Source organism: Bombina bombina, chromosome 6 (genome assembly GCF_027579735.1).
Source record: "Bombina bombina isolate aBomBom1 chromosome 6, aBomBom1.pri, whole genome shotgun sequence".
NCBI classification, from domain to species: domain Eukaryota; kingdom Metazoa; phylum Chordata; class Amphibia; order Anura; family Bombinatoridae; genus Bombina; species Bombina bombina.
In genome coordinates this window covers 555608787-555632749 of record NC_069504.1, presented here as the reverse complement: position 1 = coordinate 555632749, position 23963 = coordinate 555608787, and the positions used below count along the sequence as shown (strand labels likewise).

The following is a 23963-nucleotide window of genomic DNA, read 5'->3' as shown; positions in this document are numbered from 1 at the left end:
TGGACAGCAGCCTCCTGAAGGGATTACAGCTCATTCTACTAGACCTGTGGTTTTCACTTAGGCCTTTTTTAAATGTGGCTTCTGTTGAACAGATTACAAGACGGAGTCTTGGTCTGCGTTTCATACTTTTTCAAATTTAACAAATTTGATACCTTGCTTCTTCGGAGGCTATTTTTTGGGAGAAAGGGTTTTTTTACAGGCAGTGGTAACTTCCGTTTAAGTACCTGCCTTGTCCCTCCCATCATCCGTGTACTTTAGCTTTGGTATTGGTATCCCATAAGTAATGGATGATCCGTGGACTGGATACACTTAACAAGAGAAAACATAATTTATGCTTACCTGATAAATTTATTTCTCTTGTAGTGTATCCAGTCCACGGCCCGCCCTGTCACTTTAAGGCAGGTCATTTTTCCATTAAACTACAGTCACCACTGCACCCTATGGTTTTCCTTTCTCTGCATGTTTTCGGTCGAATGACTGGTAATGGCAGTTAGGGGAGGAGCTATATAGCAGCTTTGCTGTGGGTGGACTCTTGCAGCTTCCTGTTGGGAAGGAGAATATATCCCATAAGTAATGGATGATCCGTGGACTGGATACACTACAAGAGATATAAATTTATCAGGTAAGCATAAATTATGTTTTTGTTTAGTTTATAGTCTGTTTATTGTGTCTCCTGTATGGTATTTTGGAATGTTAGTTCTCTATAATTAATAATAAAAAAAACTTGTTTTCCATGTATGTTGTGATTCTTTAATATATATAGTTTTTAAGTTAATGCTTTAGAACAAACAAGTGTGTAAAAAATCCCCTTTTCCTCCAATGGATTTGTGTGTAACGTAAATAAAAATACTGGTTAATGTAGTATTATTGTTATTATTTATTATTATTATAGGTCAGCTGCAAGTACACGCATACTGTGAAAACCCAGACATTGTAATGTGTGGAAATAAAAGTGATCTTGATGATCAGAGAGCCGTGAAGGAAGAGGAGGCCAAAGAATTTGCTGATAAATATGGGTGAGCAGTTTCCTTCCATGTATTGTTCTATTATGGGCAAGTCATTTAGACTTCTATCACTTAATTGGAATGTTGCTGCTTGTGGGTATGATATATGTTCTATGATGATTGTGTCATTTTATTAAATTCCAGATGCATGTTCTTGATAAAAGGAAATGTAAACCGGGATTAACAAAAAGGTTTACAGGTTTTCATATGACTTTATTTGCAGTGCACATCTCCTTTATTTTCTTAAAATTCAGTCACATACGCAATGTACAGTGCAATATGAAGTATTTTTAAACACATTAAAGCTGTCCTGCATGTTTTACAATATAATCTTTACTATAATTATCTTGGGTCAGTGAATACTATAGTGTATGGTGTAATGCTTTGTAGGTTTCTACATTTAGCGGTTAACAGATGCATGAACACACGCGCACAAGCTTACATAAATGTGTGCATGGCTACATTGTAGTTCCCATCATGACACGCACAAAGGTGCAGATGTACTTTTAAAACTCCTGAAAACAGTATACACTGCACACTTCTAAAAAAATATACACTGCACACTTCAAAAAACAATATACACTGCACACTTCTAAAAAAATATACACTGCACACTTCAAAAAACAATATACACTGCACACTTCAAAAAACAATATACACTGCACACTTCTAAAAACAATATACACTGCACACTTCTAAAAACAATATACACTGCACACTTCTAAAAACAATATACACTGCACACTTCTAAAAACAATATACAATGCACACTTCTAAAAACAATGTATACTGCACACTTCTAAAAACAATATACACTGCACACTTCTAAAAACAATATACACTGCACACTTCTAAAAACAATATACACTGCACACTTCTAAAAACAATATACAATGCACACTTCTAAAAACAATATACACTGCACACTTCTAAAAACAATGTATACTGCACACTTCTAAAAACAATATACACTGCACACTTCTAAAAACAATATACACTGCACACTTCTAAAAACAATATACACTGCACACTTCTAAAAACAATATACACTGCACACTTCTAAAAACAATATACACTGCACACTTCTAAAAACAATGTATACTGCACACTTCTAAAAACAATATACACTGCACACTTCTAAAAACAATATACACTGCACACTTCTAAAAACAATATACACTGCACACTTCTAAAAACAATATACAATGCACACTTCTAAAAACAATGTATACTGCACACTTCTAAAAACAATATACACTGCACACTTCTAAAAACAATATACACTGCACACTTCTAAAAACAATATACACTGCACACTTCTAAAAACAATATACACTGCACACTTCTAAAAACAATGTATACTGCACACTTCTAAAAACAATATACACTGCACACTTCTAAAAACAATATACACTGCACACTTCTAAAAACAATATACAATGCACACTTCTAAAAACAATATACAATGCACACTTCTAAAAACAATATACAATGCACACTTCTAAAAACAATATACAATGCACACTTCTAAAAACAATATACAATGCACACTTCTAAAAACAATATACAATGCACACTTCTAAAAACAATATACAATGCACACTTCTAAAAACAATATACACTGCACACTTCTAAAAACAATATACACTGCACATTTCACTCTGAAGCCAACATGTTCTCTTTTTTCCTTTCAGAGTAAACGCATTAAAATACAGTAGAGTCAAGATTACATGTATATGATTCAGAGAGAGCATACAATTTTTTATATGGTGGTGAGGTGAGAGTCCACGAAATGCTTACTCTTGGGAAGTACAAGACCTGGCCACCAGGAGGAGGCAAATACACCCTATACCAGAATCTTCAATTATCCTTCAATTTTCCCTTACTTCCCAGTAGTAGTCTCGTCAAAGAGAAGGCAAGAATAGAGGGGATACTACAGGTTATCTCATATTGTGTACTACTGTTATACATTGCTGCACAATAGTATACATTTACTTGTGACATGATGCTACAGTATATTACTGTACAATTGTATAACTCTCTTCTTGGTAAAGGACATTACAGGATTTCCAATATCTTTGAGCTACTGTTGTATATTGCTGTATGGCTCAGTACTCATTACTATCGATCAGACTAGATCTTTCTCTGCTGGATTAGACCCATTATAAGGTAGATCCACAGAATATGTTCCTCCTACAAATGTATGCGTTCTTTGCAAAATGGTTACATTCTGTCATTTTGCTCAACTTACGTAAGTACAAGACCTGGCCACCAGGAGGAGGCAAATACACCCTATACCAGAATCTTCAATTATCCTTCAATTTTCCCTTACTTCCCAGTAGTAGTCTCGTCAAAGAGAAGGCAAGAATAGAGGTGCCCATGATTTATTTAAAAATTACAGGATTTTAATCGCACATTTTCCTTCATTGGATAGTTCCTGGAAGAGCGGGACATAGGAGAGTACTGGCTGAGTAATGTAAATCTTCTCTATGGAGTTGTGATCACTAGCCTACCATGGGTGTCGCTGCGACCGTTCCTTCAGCTGACCCCTGTTAGACCATAAAGATGCACTCCATCTGTATATCCTCTACTGTTAATTACAGTGCAGGATGGGCTCTCTGCTGTATCTTCAGGACTAATATCTGGGTATCAGCAGTGGAGGGGACAATTGCTGGGTGGGTACCTGCATGTCACACAGCCCACAGGCTCCGCACATACACATTGTACTTATGTATTGTGCAGACAGTTTACAGCTGGGTGCCTTATATTTCAGCCTTTACAATCTCTAATGCCTGGGTCATTTTCAGCAGGTTGGGACAGACGCTCCTGAATTTAGCCCTAGTGTCTGGATGTTTGTGCACAAGGCAAGATTCTCACATTAGGTAATTTTATTCCTCTAATGACATTCTCTGTGGGGCTACCAAGCCATTGTTGAATAAGTTCTACTTTTGGTGCTTTATGTACGGTAATTTCATGGCTTTGTTTTTTAGGTGCTGACTCCTTTAAGACTAGGGTTCTTCACAGCAGACGCCATTCTTAGCGCCCTACTTCTGACAGTCTACAGCAGGAGCACTAAGAAGAAGCCAGATTCTCTCTTTTTGATGCGCAGTGAGGGGAAGATAGAAAGCGCTGCAGAGGTCCATAGCGGGATAGGAGTTAAGCTTTTCCCGCCACTTTTTGCACACTCTCCACTATTTTCCTGTTAGTTTTCTCCAGGACATTGACTGTATCAGGAGCGCTACAGTCCTAGCTTCAAGGGGGGGTCCGCTGTACCAAGAGCTGAAGGAGATAAGTTTAGCAGGCATCTGCACATCTTTATTGCAAAACATAAGCATTAATGTAATTTTCCACCTAACGTTATGGTCTTTTAAATATCTAATCATTTAAAGCTTATTTATTGGGAAACATTGGGGTTTTTAAGCCTAACACATTATACAATAGATTTTTGCCTAACTCAATACTATATTCAGATAGTATATAAATACAGTTCATGTATTTATTGTGGTTTATATACCTCTTGGTGTTTTTCACCACACTCTAAGAGTTGAACGTTTGTTTTTTTGAATATTTGGGTTGTAACCCTAAAAGGATATGGATATATATATATATATATATATATATATATATATATATATATATATATATACTTATTACCTAGCTAAATACTGTTCTCAGATAATATATAAATACTGTTCTTGTATTTATTGCAGTATATATATATCTTGTTTCTCTGTATATGGAGTTTTGTGGTTTGGCACTGTAATAGTATACCCTTACTTGTGAGGGGATACTACAGGGTATCTCATATTGTGTACTACTGTTATACATTGCTGCACAATAGTATACATTTACTTGTGACATGATGCTACAGTATATTACTGTACAATTGTATTACTCTCTTCTTGGTAAAGGACATTACAGGATTTCCAATATCTTTGAGCTACTGTTGTATATTGCTGTATGGCTCAGTACTCATTACTATCGATCAGACTAGATCTTTCTCTGCTGGATTAGACCCATTATAAGGTAGATCCACAGAATGTGTTCCTCCTACAAATGTATGCGTTCTTTGCAAAATGGTTACATTCTGTCATTTTGCTCAACTTTACAGTTCTGGTCGGTGTTCTGTTGTGCAGTCTCAATTTTCTACTACTTATTTGCCCCACCATTGCATTCTACTCAGGTGTCACTAAGGTTTTTCATTAGATTTTATAAATTATTTTTAAAGTCCACTATTCTGATGTTCTGGCAGTTATTCTGCTTTCATGTAAGCGTAAACGTAAGCATGCTTCCTCAAGTTCCTGGTGAGGTTCTTACTTTATGTGGCCATTAACCCAGTTCAGATATCTGGTTCTGTCAATTCTTTACCTTCTGGGTGTGCAGTGTCATCTTTTGGTTAGTGTTCATGTTCCTTTCTTTTTAGGGATTCAGGACCAGAGATCTGCTGAGGATAAGGTTCATTCCTGTAGTGGCGGGTTTCAGTGTATATCTCAGTATCTGTTTCCCACCTGTATGCAGCTCGAGATTATACCACAGTAACTGCTTGAAACCAACATTGCAATTTTAAAATATACAGCAGTATCTGTTTTTAAGCCTGTATTGAATGTCTAGGTAGACCGTAGTATCTGTTTCAAGTCTGTATTGCAGGTCTAGCGTATTCCACAGTATATGCTTATATACTGTGTTGCAGTGCTAAGGTATACCATTATGACTGCTTAAATTTCGTATTGCACTTCTATCGTCCCTGTGTTGCAGTTATATCAGGTATACCACAGTAACTATTTAAATCCTGTAGTGCAGGTCTGAGGTACACTGCAGTACCTGTTACATTTCTGTATGGCAGTTCCCGTCTATGCTTCAGTAATTGCTTTAGATCAGGGACAGTCCTAAGGTATCCTGCAGTAATGGTTGTTTATGTAATACATTTTTAAGATATCTTAGTTCTGCTTGTTTAGCCACCTTTATTCAGGGAATTATGATAAAGGGTGTGGTTGATTTCTTGAGCCTTAAGGATTATTTTTAATGTATGCCTTTGAGGCTGAGGGTTCAGTCTGGTTGCTTCATGGTATTCTAAACTGTTAAGTTATATTTACTTTCAAACTCTGAGGTTTCTACTTTAGGTTCTGAAGTTGGGTTGCCCTTAGTCGGTTTATCTTTAGCTCAACTCGTATATCTGAGGTGGTGTCCTTGTAGGGCTGTTCCTTTATGTTTAAGGAAACAATCTCAAGATTAGCATCTTCGCAGTGTTCTGAGTGCTCTGGTCTCCAAAAGGAGGCGTGGGTTCAGATCCTACTTCTTCCTCCATTTAGGGAGGTATTACAGGGGGGGGGGGAGTCTAGGACTCTGATTTCTGAATGGTAGTTCTTCTCAGATATAAGTTTTCCATACCTACATTTCCAATTCCTCCTTCTCTATAGTCCTGGCCAAAAGTTTTGATAATGACACAAATATTAATTTTCTCAGAGTCTGCTGCCTCAGTTTTTAAGGTGGCAATTTGCATATACAGGGAGTGCAGAATTATTAGGCAAATGAGTATTTTGACCACATCATCCTCTTTATGCATGTTGTCTTAATCCAAGCTGTATAGGCTCGAAAGCCTACTACCAATTAAGCATATTAGGTGATGTGCATCTCTGTAATGAGAAGGGGTGTGGTCTAATGACATCAACACCCTATATCAGGTGTGCATAATTATTAGGCAACTTCCTTTCCTTTGGCAAAATGGGTCAAAAGAAGGACTTGACAGGCTCAGAAAAGTCAAAAATAGTGAGATATCTTGCAGAGGGATGCAGCACTCTTAAAATTGCAAAGCTTCTGAAGCGTGATCATCGAACAATCAAGCGTTTCATTCAAAATAGTCAACAGGGTCGCAAGAAACATGTGGAAAAACCAAGGCGCAAAATAACTGCCCATGAACTGAGAAAAGTCAAGCGTGCAGCTGCCAAGATGCCACTTGCCACCAGTTTGGCCATATTTCAGAGCTGCAACATCACTGGAGTGCCCAAAAGCACAAGGTGTGCAATACTCAGAGACATGGCCAAGGTAAGAAAGGCTGAAAGACGACCACCACTGAACAAGACACACAAGCTGAAACGTCAAGACTGGGCCAAGAAATAACTCAAGACTGATTTTTCTAAGGTTTTATGGACTGATGAAATGAGAGTGAGTCTTGATGGGCCAGATGGATGGGCCCGTGGCTGGATTGGTAAAGGGCAGAGAGCTCCAGTCCGACTCAGACGCCAGCAAGGTGGAGGTGGAGTACTGGTTTGGGCTGGTATCATCAAAGATGAGCTTGTGGGGCCTTTTCGGGTTGAAGATGGAGTCAAGCTCAACTCCCAGTCCTACTGCCAGTTTCTGGAAGACACCTTTTTCAAGCAGTGGTACAGGAAGAAGTCTGCATCCTTCAAGAAAAACATGATTTTCATGCAGGACAATGCTCCATCACACGCGTCCAAGTACTCCACAGCGTGGCTGGCAAGAAAGGGTATAAAAGAAGAAAATCTAATGACATGGCCTCCTTGTTCACCTTATCTGAACCCCCTTGAGAACCTGTGGTCCATCATCAAATGTGAGATTTACAAGGAGGGAAAACAGTACACCTCTCTGAACAGTGTCTGGGAGGCTGTGGTTGCTGCTGCACGCAATGTTGATGGTGAACAGATCAAAACACTGACAGAATCCATGGATGGCAGGCTTTTGAGTGTCCTTGCAAAGAAACGTGGCTATATTGGTCACTGATTTGTTTTTGTTTTGTTTTTGAATGTCAGAAATGTATATTTGTGAATGTTGAGATGTTATATTGGTTTCACTGGTAAAAATAAATAATTGAAATGGGTATATATTTGTTTTTTTGTTAAGTTGCCTAATAATTATGCACAGTAATAGTCACCTGCACACACAGATATCCCCCTAAAATAGCTATAACTAAAAACAAACTAAAAACTACTTCCAAAACTATTCAGCTTTGATATTAATGAGTTTTTTGTGTTCATTGAGAACATGGTTGTTGTTCAATAATAAAATTAATCCTCAAAAATACAACTTGCCTAATAATTCTGCACTCCCTGTACTCCAGAATGTTATGAAGAGTGATCAGATCAATTGCAATTAATTGCAAAGTCCCACTTTGCAATGAAAGTAAACTTAATCCCCAAAAAAACATTTCCACTGCATTTCAATTCTGCCACAAAAGGACCAGCCGACATCATGACAGTGATTCTCTCATTAACACAGGTGTCAGTGTTGAGGAGGACAAGGCTGGAGACCACTCTGTCATGCTGATTGAGTTAGAATAACAGACTGGAAGCTTTAAGGAGGGTGGTGTTTGAAACCATTGTTCTTCCTCTGTTAACCATGGTTACCTGCAAGAAAACATGTGCAGTCATCATTGCTTTGCACAAAAAGGGATTCACAGGCAAGGATATTGCTGCTACTAAGATTACACCTAAATCAACAATTTATTGAATCATCGAGAACTTCAAGGAAAGAGGTTCAATTGCTGTGAAGAAGTCAACATTATACAATCTATGGAAGAGGCAGCATTATGGCCCCTCATCAAAGAAGAAATTTGACTTATTTGAGCATTACTCAATTCTTAGGGGAAAAAAAAACGAAAATGAGACACTTTCATTATTAGATAAATGAATAGGAGTACTATTTACTCTTTCCCTCATTATGATATAAAGGTATGTTTTGTTGTAGTTGTTATGTGTGGGCATATGGCTCTTTTTAAATATATATATTTGCATTCAGCAAATTCCTATTAACCTAAAAAAGTGTAGGTCATCCATAAGAAAATGTTAGCTTACTTAAAGGGACAGTCTACTCCAAAATTATTATTGTTTAAATAGACCACGCCTTTACTACCCATTCCCCAGCTTTGCACAACCTACATGGTTATATTAATATACTTTGTTTAAACCTCTAAAATGTTGCCTGTTTCTAAGCCCCTGCAGGCCACCTCTTATCTCATGCCTTTTTTATTTATTCAGCTAAACATATAGGCACGGCACCTACGCCCTGTGGTTATGTTTTTGCTCACCAGACACCACGTGACCACCAGCCTAGCCTCGCTGCTGCTTCTTGCCTCCCGGCCTCAGCTCGCTGCTTCCTGCTCAGTTCTCACTCTTCCCACGCGCGCAGATGCATTAGGATGCTGCTGGGACTCTGGGTGGGAGGAAGTGATGAGTGTCAGATAGTGATGTCGCGAACCTAAAATTTTCGGTTCGCGAACCGCGGACTCGAACTTCTGATATTGTTCGCGAACGCGCGAACCGCCATTGAATTCAATAGGCAGGCGAACTTTAAAACCTACAAGGACTCTTTCTGGCCACAATAGTGATGGAAAAGTTGTTTCAAGGGTACTAACACCTGGACTGTTGCATGCTGGAGGGGGATCCCTGGCAAAACTCCCATGGAAAATTACATAGTTGATGCAGAGTCTGCTTTTAAGCCATAATGTGTCTAAATCAACTAACATTCCCAAAGTGGCTGTCGCAAAACATCCCGGACAGAAGATAGATTGATAGTGATAGATAGGATAGATAGATATACATAGATTGATAGTTAGATAGAATCAATAGAAGAGAAATAGATAGATTTGTTAGATATATAATTACCCTAATAAATTCTAATAATCAAACATGCGTTCTTGGACCCAACTAGCTTGTGTCAATTAGTACTTTTCTTAGCACTTTAATCCCTGTTCCCCCCCCCCCCCCTATCGGGGGAGTTCTATATGGCCTGCCAGATTACCCTGAAAAATTTTAATAATAAGACATGTGGTCTGCTACCTATTTTAACGAGGTTGTGTTTTAAGTACTACCATTCTTAGCACTTTAATCTCTGTAACTCCCCCTATTTGGTGAGGTCTATACGGCCTGGCACAAAAGGATGGCAGGCAGGAGGGAGATGCAATTCAAGGACACTAGGAGACTGATTACTGACAGTCTAAACAGTGATGATTGACAATTTTTGCAATACTGTTAACAGAAATATGATTGCTGACAACAATTGGCTAGGTGGGCCTGGCTCACAGCAGGCTGCAAGGCAGGAAGAAAGTGCTATTCAATGGCACCAGCAAACTGAGGATTCAAATCACAGCAACTATTACCAAAAATTTTAATTTTTAATTATTAGAATACTGTCACAACAAATATGATTGGTGTAAATATTTTTTAAGTAGGCCTGGCACACAGGCTTGGAAGGCTGTAGAAAAGTGCAATTCAAAGGCACGAGCAAACTGAGGGTTAAGATCATCAACAATAAAGATTTTTTTAATTTTAATTAGTAACTATACTGTGACAAAAAATTAGGATTGGTGTAAATAGTTGGCAAGACGGCCTGGCACAAAAGGATGGCAGGCAGGAGGGAGATGCAATTCAAGGACACCAGGAGACTGATTACTGACAGTCTAAACAGTGATGATTGACAATTTTTGCAATACTGTTAACAAAAATATGATTGCTGACAACAATTGGCTAGGTGGGCCTGGCTCACAGCAGGCTGCAAGGCAGGAGGAAAGTGCTATTCAATGGCACCAGCAAACTGAGGATTCAAATCACAGCAACTATTACCAAAAAATTTAATTTTTAATTATTAGAATACTGTCACTACAAATATGATTGGTGTAAATATTTTTTAAGTAGGCCTGGCACATAGGCTTGGAAGGCTGTAGAAAAGTGCAATTCAAAGGCACGAGCAAACTGAGGGTTAAGATCAACACTAAAAATTTTTTTTATTTAAATTAATAACTATACTGTCTGACTGTGACAACAATTATGATTGGTGTAAATAGTTGGCTAGACGGCCTGGCACAAATGGCTGGCAGTGGCAGGCAGGAGGTAAATGAAATTCAATGGCCCTAGGAGACTGAATATTTGCAGTCCAAAAAATTATGATTTTTTTTTTATTATTACTGTTACAAGAATTGTGATTGGTGCCACTAATTGGCTACTTGGGCCTGGCAGACAGGCTGGCAGATATGAGTCGTGGATGGTAGGTAGGGCAGCAATTTAACACAGTATGCTGTGTAAGTGACAAAAACACAGGACTGATAGAAAATTAAGTTACATTACACTAGCAAAATATTTTAAAATTTTAGATTTTAATAACAGAATTTATGCTTACCTGATAAATTACTTTCTCCAACGGTGTGTCCGGTCCACAGCGTCATCCTTACTTGTGGGAATATCTCTTCCCCAACAGGAAATGGCAAAGAGTCCCAGCAAAGCTGGCCATATAGTCCCTCCTAGGCTCCGCCCACCCCAGTCATTCGACCGACGGACAGGAGGAAATATATATAGGAGAAACCATATGGTACCGTGGTGACTGTAGTTAGAGAAAATAATTCATCAGACCTGATTAAAAAACCAGGGCGGGCCGTGGACCGGACACACCGTTGGAGAAAGTAATTTATCAGGTAAGCATAAATTCTGTTTTCTCCAACATTGGTGTGTCCGGTCCACGGCGTCATCCTTACTTGTGGGAACCAATACCAAAGCTTTAGGACACGGATGAAGGGAGGGAGCAAATCAGGTTACCTAAACGGAAGGCACCACAGCTTGCAAAACCTTTCTCCCAAAAATAGCCTCCGAAGAAGCAAAAGTATCAAATTTGTAAAATTTGGTAAAAGTGTGCAGTGAAGACCAAGTCGCTGCCTTACATATCTGGTCAACAGAAGCCTCGTTCTTGAAGGCCCATGTGGAAGCCACAGCCCTAGTGGAGTGAGCTGTGATTCTTTCAGGAGGCTGCCGTCCGGCAGTCTCATAAGCCAATCGGATGATGCTTTTAAGCCAAAAGGAAAGAGAGGTAGAATTCGCTTTTTGACCTCTCCTTTTACCAGAATAAACAACAAACAAGGAAGATGTTTGTCTGAAATCTTTTGTAGCCTCTAAATAGAATTTTAGAGCACGGACTACGTCCAAATTGTGTAACAAACGTTCCTTCTTTGAAACTGGATTCGGACATAAAGAAGGTACAACTATCTCCTGGTTAATATTTTTGTTAGAAACAACCTTAGGAAGAAAACCAGGCTTAGTACGCAAAACCACCTTATCTGCATGGAACACCAGATAGGGCGGAGAACACTGCAGAGCAGATAACTCTGAAACTCTTCTAGCAGAAGAGATTGCAACCAAAAACAAAACTTTCCAAGATAGTAACTTAATATCTATGGAATGTAAAGGTTCAAACGGAACCCCTTGAAGAACTGAAAGAACTAGAATTAGACTCCAGGGAGGAGTCAAAGGTCTGTAAACAGGCTTGATCCTAACCAGAGCCTGAACAAATGCTTGAACATCTGGCACAGCTGCCAGTCTTTTGTGTAGTAAGACAGATAAAGCAGAGATCTGTCCCTTTAGAGAACTTGCAGATAATCCTTTCTCCAAACCTTCTTGTAGAAAGGAGAGAATCTTAGGAATTTTTATCTTATTCCATGGGAATCCTTTGGATTCACACCAACAGATATATCTTTTCCATATTTTATGGTAAATCTTTCTAGTTACCGGTTTTCTGGCCTGAACCAGAGTATCTATCACAGAATCTGAAAACCCACGCTTCGATAGAATCAAGCGTTCAATCTCCAAGCCGTCAGCTGGAGGGAGACCAGATTTGGATGTTTGAATGGACCCTGAACAAGAAGGTCCTGTCTCAAAGGTAGCTTCCATGGTGGAACCGATGACATATTCACCAGGTCTGCATACCAAGTCCTGCGTGGCCAAGCAGGAGCTATCAAGATCACCGAGGCCCTCTCCTGATTGATCCTGGCTACCAGCCTGGGAATGAGAGGAAACGGTGGAAATACATAAGCTAGGTTGAAGGTCCAAGGTGCTACTAGTGCATCTACTAGAGTCGCCTTGGGATCCCTGGATCTGGACCCGTAGCAAGGAACCTTGAAGTTCTGATGAGATGCCATCAGATCCATGTCTGGAATGCCCCATAATTGAGTTATTTGGGCAAAGATCTCCGGATGGAGTTCCCACTCCCCCGGATGGAATGTCTGACGACTCAGAAAATCCGCCTCCCAGTTTTCCACACCTGGGATGTGGATCGCAGACAGGTGGCAGGAGTGATCCTCCGCCCATTGAATTATTTTGGTCACTTCTTTCATCGCCAGGGAACTCCTTGTTCCCCCCTGATGATTGATATACGCAACGCTCGTCATGTTGTCTGATTGGAACCTTATGAATCTGGCCTTTGCTAGTTGAGGCCAAGCCCTGAGAGCATTGAATATCGCTCTCAGTTCCAGAATGTTTATCGGGAGAAGAGACTCTTCCCGAGACCATAGACCCTGAGCTTTCAGGGATTCCCAGACCGCGCCCCAGCCCACTAGACTGGCGTCGGTCGTGACAATGACCCACTCTGGTCTGCGGAAGCTCATTCCCTGGGACAGATGGTCCAGGGTCAGCCACCAACGGAGTGAATCTCTGGTCTTCTGATCTACTTGAATCATTGGAGACAAGTCTGTATAGTCCCCATTCCACTGTTTGAGCATGCACAGTTGTAATGGTCTTAGATGAATTCGTGCAAAAGGAACTATGTCCATTGCTGCAACCATCAACCCTACTACTTCCATGCACTGCGCTATGGAAGGACGAGGAACAGAATGAAGAACTTGACAAGAGCTTAGAAGTTTTGATTTTCTGACCTCTGTCAGAAAAATCCTCATTTCTAAGGAATCTATTATTGTTCCCAAGAAGGGAACTCCTGTCGACGGAGACAGAGAACTTTTTTCTATGTTCACCTTCCATCCGTGTGATCTGAGAAAGGCCAGAACGATGTCTGTATGAGCCTTTGCTTTTGACAGGGACGACGCTTGTATTAGAATGTCGTCCAAGTAAGGTACTACTGCAATGCCCCTCGGTCTTAGAACCGCTAGAAGGGACCCTAGTACCTTTGTGAAAATCCTTGGAGCAGTGGCTAACCCGAATGGGAGGGCCACAAACTGGTAATGCTTGTCCAGAAAAGCGAACCTTAGGAACTGATGATGTTCTTTGTGGATAAGAATATGTAGGTACGCATCCTTTAGATCCACGGTAGTCATAAATTGACTTTCCTGGATAGTGGGTAGAATCGTTCAAATGGTTTCCATCTTGAACGATGGTACCCTGAGAAATTTGATTAGGATCTTCAAATCCAAAATTGGTCTGAAAGTTCCCTCTTTTTTGGGAACTACGAACAGATTGGAATAAAATCCCATTCCTTGTTCCTTTATTGGAACTGGGTGTATCACTCCCATCTTTAACAGGTCTTCTACACAATGTAAGAACGCCTGTCTCTTTATTTGGTTTGAGGATAAGTGAGACATGTGGAACCTTCCCCTTGGGGGTAGTTCCCTGAATTCCAGGAGATAACCTTGAGAAACTATTTCTAGCGCCCAGGGATCCTGAACATCTCTTGCCCAAGCCTGAGCAAAGAGAGAGAGTCTGCCCCCCACTAGATCCGGTCCCGGATCGGGGGCTACTCCTTCATGCTGTTTTGTTAGCAGCGGCAGGCTTCTTGGCCTGCTTACCCTTGTTCCAGCCTTGCATCGGTTTCCAGGCTGGTTTGGGTTGTGAGGCATTACCCTCTTGCTTAGAGGATGCAGAATTAGAGGCCGGTCCGTTCCTGAAATTGCGAAAGGAATGAAAATTAGACTTATTTTTGGCCTTGAAAGGCCTATCTTGTGGAAGGGCGTGGCCCTTTCCCCCAGTGATGTCTGAAATAATCTCTTTCAATTCTGGTCCAAATAGAGTTTTACCTTTGAAAGGGATGTTAAGCAATTTTGTCTTGGATGACACATCCGCTGACCAAGACTTTAGCCAAAGCGCTCTGCACGCCACGATAGCAAACCCTGAATTTTTCGCCGCTAATCTAGCTAATTGCAAAGCGGCATCTAAAATAAAAGAGTTAGCCAATTTAAGTGCGTGAACTCTGTCCATAACCTCCTCATATGGAGTCTCTCTACTGAGCGACTTTTCTAGTTCCTCGAACCAGAACCACGCTGCTGTAGTGACAGTAACAATGCACGAAATGGGTTGTAGAAGGTAACCTTGCTGTACAAAAGTCTTTTTAAGCAAACCTTCCAATTTTTTATCCATAGGATCTTTGAAAGCACAACTATCTTCGATAGGAAAAGTAGTGCGTTTGTTTAGAGTAGAAACTGCCCCCACAACCTTAGGGGCTGTCTGCCATAAGTCCTTTCTGGGGTCGACCATAGGAAATAATTTCTTAAATATAGGGGGGGGGAACAAAAGGTATGCCGGGCTTTTCCCACTCCTTATTTACTATGTCCGCCACCCGCTTGGGTATAGGAAAAGCGTCGGGGTGCACCGGAACCTCTAGGAACTTGTCCATCTTGCATAATTTCACTGGAATGACCAAGTTGTCACAATCATCCAGAGTAGATAACACCTCCTTAAGCAGTGCGCGGAGATGTTCTAATTTAAATTTAAATGTCACAACATCAGGTTCAGCTTGTTGAGAAATTTTACCTGAATCTGAAATTTCTCCATCTGACAAAACCTCCCTGATGGCCCCTTCAGATTGGTGTGAGGGTATGACAGAACAATTATCATCAGCGCCCTCCTGCTCTTCAGTGTTTAAAACAGAGCAATCGCGCTTTCTCTGATAAGTAGGCATTTTGGATAAAATATTTGCTATGGAGTTATCCATTACAGCCGTTAATTGTTGCATGGTAATAAGCATTGGCGCACTAGATGTACTAGGGGCCTCCTGTGTGGGCAAAACTGGTGTAGACACAGTAGGAGATGATGTAGTATCATGTTTACTCCCCTCATCTGAGGAATCATCTTGGGCAATTTCATTATCTGTGGAAGTACTGTCCTTACTTTGTTTGGACGCTATGGCACAATTATCACATAAATTTAAATGGGGAGACACATTGGCTTTCATACATATAGAACATAGCTTATCTGAAGGCACAGACATGTTAAACAGGCTTAAACTTGTCAACAAAGCACAAAAAACGTTTTAAAACAAAACCGTTACTGTCTCTTTAAATTTTAAACAGAAAACACTTTATTACTGAATATGTGAAAAAGTATGAAGGAATTGTTCAAAAATTACCAAAATTTCACCACAGTGTCTTAAAGCATTAAGAGTATTGCACACCAAATTTCAGAGCTTTAACCCTTAAAATAACGGAACCGGAGCCGTTTACAAATTTAACCCCTATACAGTCCCAGCTATAGCCTTTGCTGAGACCCAACCAAGCCCAGAGGGGAATACGATACCAATTGACGCCTTCTAGAAGCTTTTCCAGCAAATTTCAGATCCTCACACATGCATCTGCATGCCCTGCTCTCAAAAAACATCTGCGCAGTAATGGCGCGAAAATGAGGCTCAGTCTACAACTAGGAAGGCCCCCTAACTGGAAAAGGTGTCTAACATAGTGCCTGCCGTTTAATAAACGTTCCCCAAGTTTATAAATGCAAATTGTCAGCATAAATATGAATAAAATGCCCAAATAAAGCAATCGATTTAGCCCATAAAAATGTCTACCAGTTTTTTAGCCCATATTAAGCCCTTTATTCTGTTTGTTTGACTAAGAAAATGGCTTACCGGTCCCCATGAGGGGAAATGACAGCCTTCCAGCATTACATGGTCTTGTTAGAAATATGGCTAGTCATACCTTAAGCAGAAAAGTCTGCTAACTGTTTCCCCCAACTGAAGTTACTTCATCTCAACAGTCCTATGTGGAAACAGCAATCGATTTTAGTTACTGTCTGCTAAAATCATCTTCCTCTCACAAACAGAAATCTTCATCCTTTTCTGTTTCAGAGTAAATAGTACATACCAGCACTATTTTAAAATAACAAACACTTGATAGAAGAATAAAAACTACATTTAAACACCAAAAAACTCTTAACCATCTCCGTGGAGATGTTGCCTGTGCAACGGCAAAGAGAATGACTGGGGTGGGCGGAGCCTAGGAGGGACTATATGGCCAGCTTTGCTGGGACTCTTTGCCATTTCCTGTTGGGGAAGAGATATTCCCACAAGTAAGGATGACGCCGTGGACCGGACACACCAATGTTGGAGAAATTAAAATTATGTTAAGAAGTGCAATGCACATATGACTCTATGAGTGGTCGCACTGGCTGGCTGCTACATAGGGCAGCAATTATAACAACAGTATGCTGTGTAAGTCAGATAGACAGTTAGACACAGGCCTGATAGAAAATACAATTAGATTACACTAGCATAATGATTTAAAGACTTTTTTTTGGAAATTTTAAGAAAAAGGTTAAGCACATACATATGAGTCGTGGCTGATAGCCTTGGAAGGGAAGCTATTAAAAACAGTAGGCTCTGTATGTCGGATACACACACGCCTGATAGAAAATACTATTAGATTACACTAGAAAAATGATTGAAATTATTTTTTTGGGGGGGGGGGAATTAAAAAAAGTTAAACACATATGAGTCGTGGCTCATAGACTAGGGAGGGCAGCAAGTAAACACAGTAGGCTCTCTATGTCAGCAAAACACACAGGCCGGATAGAAAATAATATTAGATTACACTAGCAAACAAATTTAAACTTTTTTTTTTTTTTTATATTAAAATTAAGGTGAAAGAAAAATAGATATGAGTGCTGGGTGGCTGCCTGGCACAGACCAATTAACCAAAAGACTGAAAAAAAAAGAGGTATATTAATGCTGAGTGAGCCTGACAGACACAGGCATGATAGTAAATGTAATTAGATTACACTAGAAAAATATTTTTTTGTGTTTTTTTTTTAAATTAAAAATAATGTTATAAACGGATATTAACACTGCTGGCTGCTGGCTGGCACAGAGCAATGAACCAGAGTATATGCTGTGTGACACTGGCCTGATAGAAAATGAAAAAAAATTACACTAGAAAAATAATTATATTTCTTTCATGTAATTAGCAAGAGTCCATGAGCTAGTGACGTATGGGATATACATTCCTACCAGGAGGGGCAAAGTTTCCCAAACCTCAAAATGCCTATAAATACACCCCTCACCACACCCACAATTCAGTTTTACAAACTTTGCCTCCTATGGAGGTGGTGAAGTAAGTTTGTGCTAGATTCTACGTTGATATGCTCTCCGCAGCAAGTTGGAGCCCGGTTTTCCTCTCAGCGTGCAGTGAATGTCAGAGAGATGCGAGGAGAGTATTGCCTATTTTGAATGCAGTGATCTCCTTCTACGGGGTCTATTTCATAGGTTCTCTGTTATCGGTCGTAGAGATTCATCTCTTACCTCCCTTTTCAGATCGACGATATACTCTTATATTTACCATTACCTCTGCTGATTTTCGTTTCAGTACTGGTTTGGCTTTCTACAAACATGTAGATGAGTGTCCTGGGGTAAGTAAGTCTTATTTTCTGTGACACTCTAAGCTATGTTTGGGCACTTTGTTTATAAAGTTCTAAATATATGTATTCAAACATTTATTTGCCTTGTCTCAGGATGCTCAACATTCCTTATTTTCAGACAGTCAGTTTCATATTTGGGATAATGCACTTGAATCAATTATTTTTTCTTACCTTAAAAAATTTGACTTTTTCCCTGTGGGCTGTTAGGCTCGCGGGGGCTGAAAATGCTTCATTTTATTGCGTCATTCTTGGCGCGGACTTTTTTGGCGCAAAAAATCTTTTCTGTTTCCGGCGTCATACGTGTTGCCGGAAGTTGCGTCATTTTTTACGTTCTTTTGCGCCAAAAATGTCGGCGTTCCGGATGTGGCATCATATTTGGCGCCAAAAACCATTTAGGTGCCAAATAATGTGGGCGTCTTATTTGGCGCCAAAAATATGGGCGTCGCTTTTGTCTCCACATTATTTAAGTTAATTTTTTCTTTGCTTCTGGTTGCTAGAAGCTTGTTCATTGGCATTTTTTTCCCATTCCTGAAACTGTCATTTAAGGAATTTGATCTATTTTGCTTTATATGTTGTTTTTTCTCTTACATATTGCAAGATGTCTCACGTTGCATCCGAGTCAGAAGATACTTCAGGAAAATCGCTGCCTAGTGCTGGAACTACCAAAGCTAAGTGTATCTGCTGTAAACTTTTGGTAGCTATTCCTCCAGCTGTTGTTTGTATTAATTGTCATGACAAACTTGTTAATGCAGATAATATTTCCTTTAGTAATGTACCTTTACCTGTTGCAGTTCCATCAACATCTAAGGTTCAGAATGTTCCTGATAACATAAGAGATTTTGTTTCTGAATCCATCAAGAAGGCTATGTCTGTTATTCCTCCTTCTAGTAAACATAAAAAATCTTTTAAAACTTCTCTTTATACAGATGAATTTTTAAATGAACATCATCATTCTGATTCTGATGACTCTTCTGGTTCAGAGGATTCTGTCTCAGAGATTGATGCTGATAAATCTTCATATTTATTTAAAATTGAATTTATTCGTTCTTTACTTAAAGAAGTACTAATTGCTTTAGAAATTGAGGATTCTGGTCCTCTTGATACTAATTCTAAACGTTTAGATAAGGTCTTTAAATCTCCTGTGGTTATTCCAGAAGTTTTTCCTGTTCCTAATGCTATTTCTGAAGTAATTTCCAGAGAATGGGATAAATTGGGTAATTCATTTACTCCTTCTAAACGTTTTAAGCAATTATATCCTGTGCCGTCTGACAGATTAGAATTTTGGGACAAAATCCCTAGAGTTGATGGGGCTATTTCTACCCTTGCTAAACGGACTACTATTCCTACGTCAGATGGTACTTCGTTTAAGGATCCTTTAGATAGGAAAATTGAATCCTTTCTAAGAAAAGCTTATCTGTGTTCAGGTAATCTTCTTAGACCTGCTATATCATTGGCTGATGTTGCTGCAGCTTCAACTTTTTGGTTGGAAACTTTAGCGCAACAAGTAACAGATCATGATTCTCATAATATTATTTTTCTTCTTCAACATGCTAATAATTTTATCTGTGATGCCATTTTTGATATTATCAGAGTTGATGTCAGGTTTATGTCTCTAGCTATTTTAGCTAGAAGAGCTTTATGGCTTAAAACTTGGAATGCTGATATGGCTTCTAAATCAACTCTACTTTCCATTTCTTTCCAGGGTAACAAATTATTTGGTTCTCAGTTGGATTCTATTATCTCAACTGTTACTGGTGGGAAAGGAACTTTTTTACCACAGGATAAAAAATCTAAGGGTAAGAACAGGGCTAATAATCGTTTTCGTTCCTTTCGTTTCAACAAAGAACAAAAGCCTGATCCTTCATCCTCAGGAGCAGTTTCAGTTTGGAAACCATCTCCAGTCTGGAATAAATCCAAGCCTTCCAGAAAGGCAAAGCCAGCTTCTAAGTCCACATGAAGGTGCAGCCCTCATTCCAGCTCAGCTGGTAGGGGGCAGGTTACGTTTTTTCAAAGAAATTTGGATCAATTCTGTTCACAATCTTTGGATTCAGAACATTGTTTCAGAAGGGTACAGAATTGGTTTCAAGATGAGACCTCCTGCAAAGAGATTTTTTCTTTCCCGTGTCCCAGTAAATCCAGTGAAAGCTCAAGCATTTCTGAATTGTGTTTCAGATCTAGAGTTGGCTGGAGTAATTATGCCAGTTCCAGTTCTGGAACAGGGGATGGGGTTTTATTCAAATCTCTTCATTGTACCAAAGAAGGAGAATTCCTTCAGACCAATTCTGGATCTAAAAATATTGAATCGTTATGTAAGGATACCAACGTTCAAAATGGTAACTGTAAGGACTATCTTGCCTTTTGTTCAGCAAGGGCATTATATGTCCACAATAGATTTACAGGATGCATATCTGCATATTCCGATTCATCCAGATCATTATCAGTTCCTGAGATTCTCTTTTCTGGACAAGCATTACCAGTTTGTGGCTCTACCGTTTGGCCTAGCTACAGCTCCAAGAATTTTTACAAAGGTTCTCGGTGCCCTTCTGTCTGTAATCAGAGAACAGGGTATTGTGGTATTTCCTTATTTGGACGATATCTTGGTACTTGCTCAGTCTTTACATTTAGCAGAATCTCATACGAATCGACTTGTGTTGTTTCTTCAAGATCATGGTTGGAGGATCAATTCATCAAAAAGTTCATTGACTCCTCAGACAAGGGTAACCTTTCTGGGTTTCCAGATAGATTCAGTGTCCATGACTCTGTCTTTGACAGACAAGAGACGTCTAAAATTGATCTCAGCTTGTCGAAACCTTCAGTCACAATCATTCCCTTCGGTAGCCTTATGCATGGAAATTCTAGGTCTTATGACTGCTGCATCGGACGCGATCCCCTTTGCTCGTTTTCACATGCGACCTCTTCAGCTCTGTATGCTGAATCAATGGTGCAAGGATTACACAAAGATATCTCAATTAATATCTTTAAAACCGATTGTACGACACTCTCTAACGTGGTGGACAGATCACCGTCGTTTAATTCAGGGGGCTTCTTTTGTGCTTCCGACCTGGACTGTAATTTCAACAGATGCAAGTCTCACAGGTTGGGGAGCTGTGTGGGGATCTCTGACGGCACAAGGAGTTTGGGAATCTCAGGAGGTGAGATTACCGATCAATATTTTCCATGCAATTTTCAGAGCTCTTCAGTTTTGGCCTCTTCTGAAGAGAGAATCGTTCATTTGTTTTCAGACAGACAATGTCACAACTGTGGCATACATCAATCATCAAGGAGGGACTCACAGTCCTCTGGCTATGAAAGAAGTATCTCGAATTTTGGTTTGGGCGGAATCCAGCTCCTGTCTAATCTCTGCGGTTCATATCCCAGGTATAGACAATTGGGAAGCGGATTATCTCGGTCGCCAAACGTTGCATCCGGGCGAATGGTCTCTTCACCCAGAGGTATTTCTTCAGATTGTTCAAATGTGGGAGCTTCCAGAAATAGATCTGATGGCGTCTCATCTAAACAAGAAACTTCCCAGGTGTCTGTCCAGATCCCGGGATCCTCAGGCGGAAGCAGTGGATGCATTATCACTTCCTTGGAAGTATCATCCTGCCTATATCTTTCCGCCTCTAGTTCTTCTTCCAAGAGTAATCTCCAAGATTCTGAAGGAATGCTCGTTTGTTCTGTTGGTAGCTCCGGCATGGCCTCACAGGTTTTGGTATGCGGATCTTGTCCGGATGGCCTCTTGCCATCCGTGGACTCTTCCGCTAAGACCAGACCTTCTGTCGCAAGGTCCTTTTTTCCATCAGGATCTCAAATCCTTAAATTTAAAGGTATGGAGATTGAACGCTTGATTCTTGGTCAAAGAGGTTTCTCTGACTCTGTGATTAATACTATGTTACAGGCTCGTAAATCTGTATCTAGAGAGATATATTATAGAGTCTGGAAGACTTATATTTCTTGGTGTCTTTCTCATCATTTTTCTTGGCATTCTTTTAGAATTCCGAGAATTTTACAGTTTCTTCAGGATGGTTTAGATAAAGGTTTATCCGCAAGTTCTTTGAAAGGACAAATCTCTGCTCTTTCTGTTCTTTTTCTCAGAAAGATTGCTAATCTTCCTGATATTCATTGTTTTGTACAAGCTTTGGTTCGTATAAAACCTGTCATTAAGTCAATTTCTCCTCCTTGGAGTTTGAATTTGGTTCTGGGGGCTCTTCAAGCTCCTCCGTTTGAACCTATGCATTCATTGGACATTAAATTACTTTCTTGGAAAGTTTTGTTCCTTTTGGCGATCTCTTCTGCCAGAAGAGTCTCTGAATTATCTGCTCTTTCTTGTGAGTCTCCTTTTCTGATTTTTCATCAGGATAAGGCGGTGTTGCGAACTTCTTTTGAATTTTTACCTAAAGTTGTGAATTCCAACAACATTAGTAGAGAAATTGTGGTTCCTTCATTATGTCCTAATCCTAAGAATTCTAAGGAGAAATCGTTGCATTCTTTGGATGTTGTTAGAGCTTTGAAATATTATGTTGAAGCTACTAAGTCTTTCCGAAAGACTTCTAGTCTATTTGTTATCTTTTCCGGTTCTAGAAAAGGCCAGAAAGCTTCTGCCATTTCTTTGGAATCTTGGTTGAAATCTTTAATTCATCATGCCTATGTTGAGTCGGGTAAAACTCCGCCTCAAAGGATTACAGCTCATTCTACTAGGTCAGTTTCTACTTCCTGGGCGTTTAGGAATGAAGCTTCGATTGATCAGATTTGCAAAGCAGCAACTTGGTCCTCTTTGCATACTTTTACTAAATTCTACCATTTTGATGTATTTTCTTCCTCTGAAGCAGTTTTTGGTAGAAAAGTACTTCAGGCAGCGGTTTCAGTTTGAATCTTCTGTTTATGTTTTTCATTAAACTTATTTTGGGTGTGGATTATTTTCAGCAGGAATTGGCTGTCTTTATTTTATCCCTCCCTCTCTAGTGACTCTTGTGTGGAAAGATCCACATCTTGGGTAATCATTATCCCATACGTCACTAGCTCATGGACTCTTGCTAATTACATGAAAGAAAACATAATTTATGTAAGAACTTACCTGATAAATTCATTTCTTTCATATTAGCAAGAGTCCATGAGGCCCGCCCTTTTTTGTGGTGGTTATGATTTTTTTGTATAAAGCACAATTATTCCAATTCCTTATTTTATATGCTTTCGCACTTTTTTCTTATCACCCCACTTCTTGGCTATTCGTTAAACTGAATTGTGGGTGTGGTGAGGGGTGTATTTATAGGCATTTTGAGGTTTGGAAAACTTTGCCCCTCCTGGTAGGAATGTATATCCCATACGTCACTAGCTCATGGACTCTTGCTAATATGAAAGAAATGAATTTATCAGGTAAGTTCTTACATAAATTATGTTTTTTGGGTTAGTTAAATTTAAACTAATGTTGTTAGGGAGATATCAGTGGTGGCAGTAGTCACAGCATATGCTGTGAGCCTTAAACACACAGCTGAAAGCCAGGCAAATGCTAATAAAAAAAAAAAAAAAAAAAAAAAAAAAAAACGGCACGAAATATAGCCCTAAAAAGGGCTTTTTGGGGTGCTGTGCTTGCAGCAGAGATGAGTGGAGTCCTTCT

At 39.7% G+C, this 23963-nt stretch overlaps 1 protein-coding gene across 5 annotated transcripts in view; it reads left to right on the top strand.

Annotated features, from left to right (window-relative positions):
- Nucleotides 1-23963, top strand: part of RAB27A (RAB27A, member RAS oncogene family) — a 257723-nt gene that overhangs the window by 228439 nt on the left and 5321 nt on the right. For all 5 annotated transcript variants that reach the window (XM_053717495.1, XM_053717493.1, XM_053717494.1 and 2 more), the window contains one exon: nt 893-1016. In XM_053717495.1, the coding sequence (XP_053573470.1) occupies nt 893-1016 (124 nt within the window). The remainder of the gene's footprint in view (nt 1-892; nt 1017-23963) is intronic.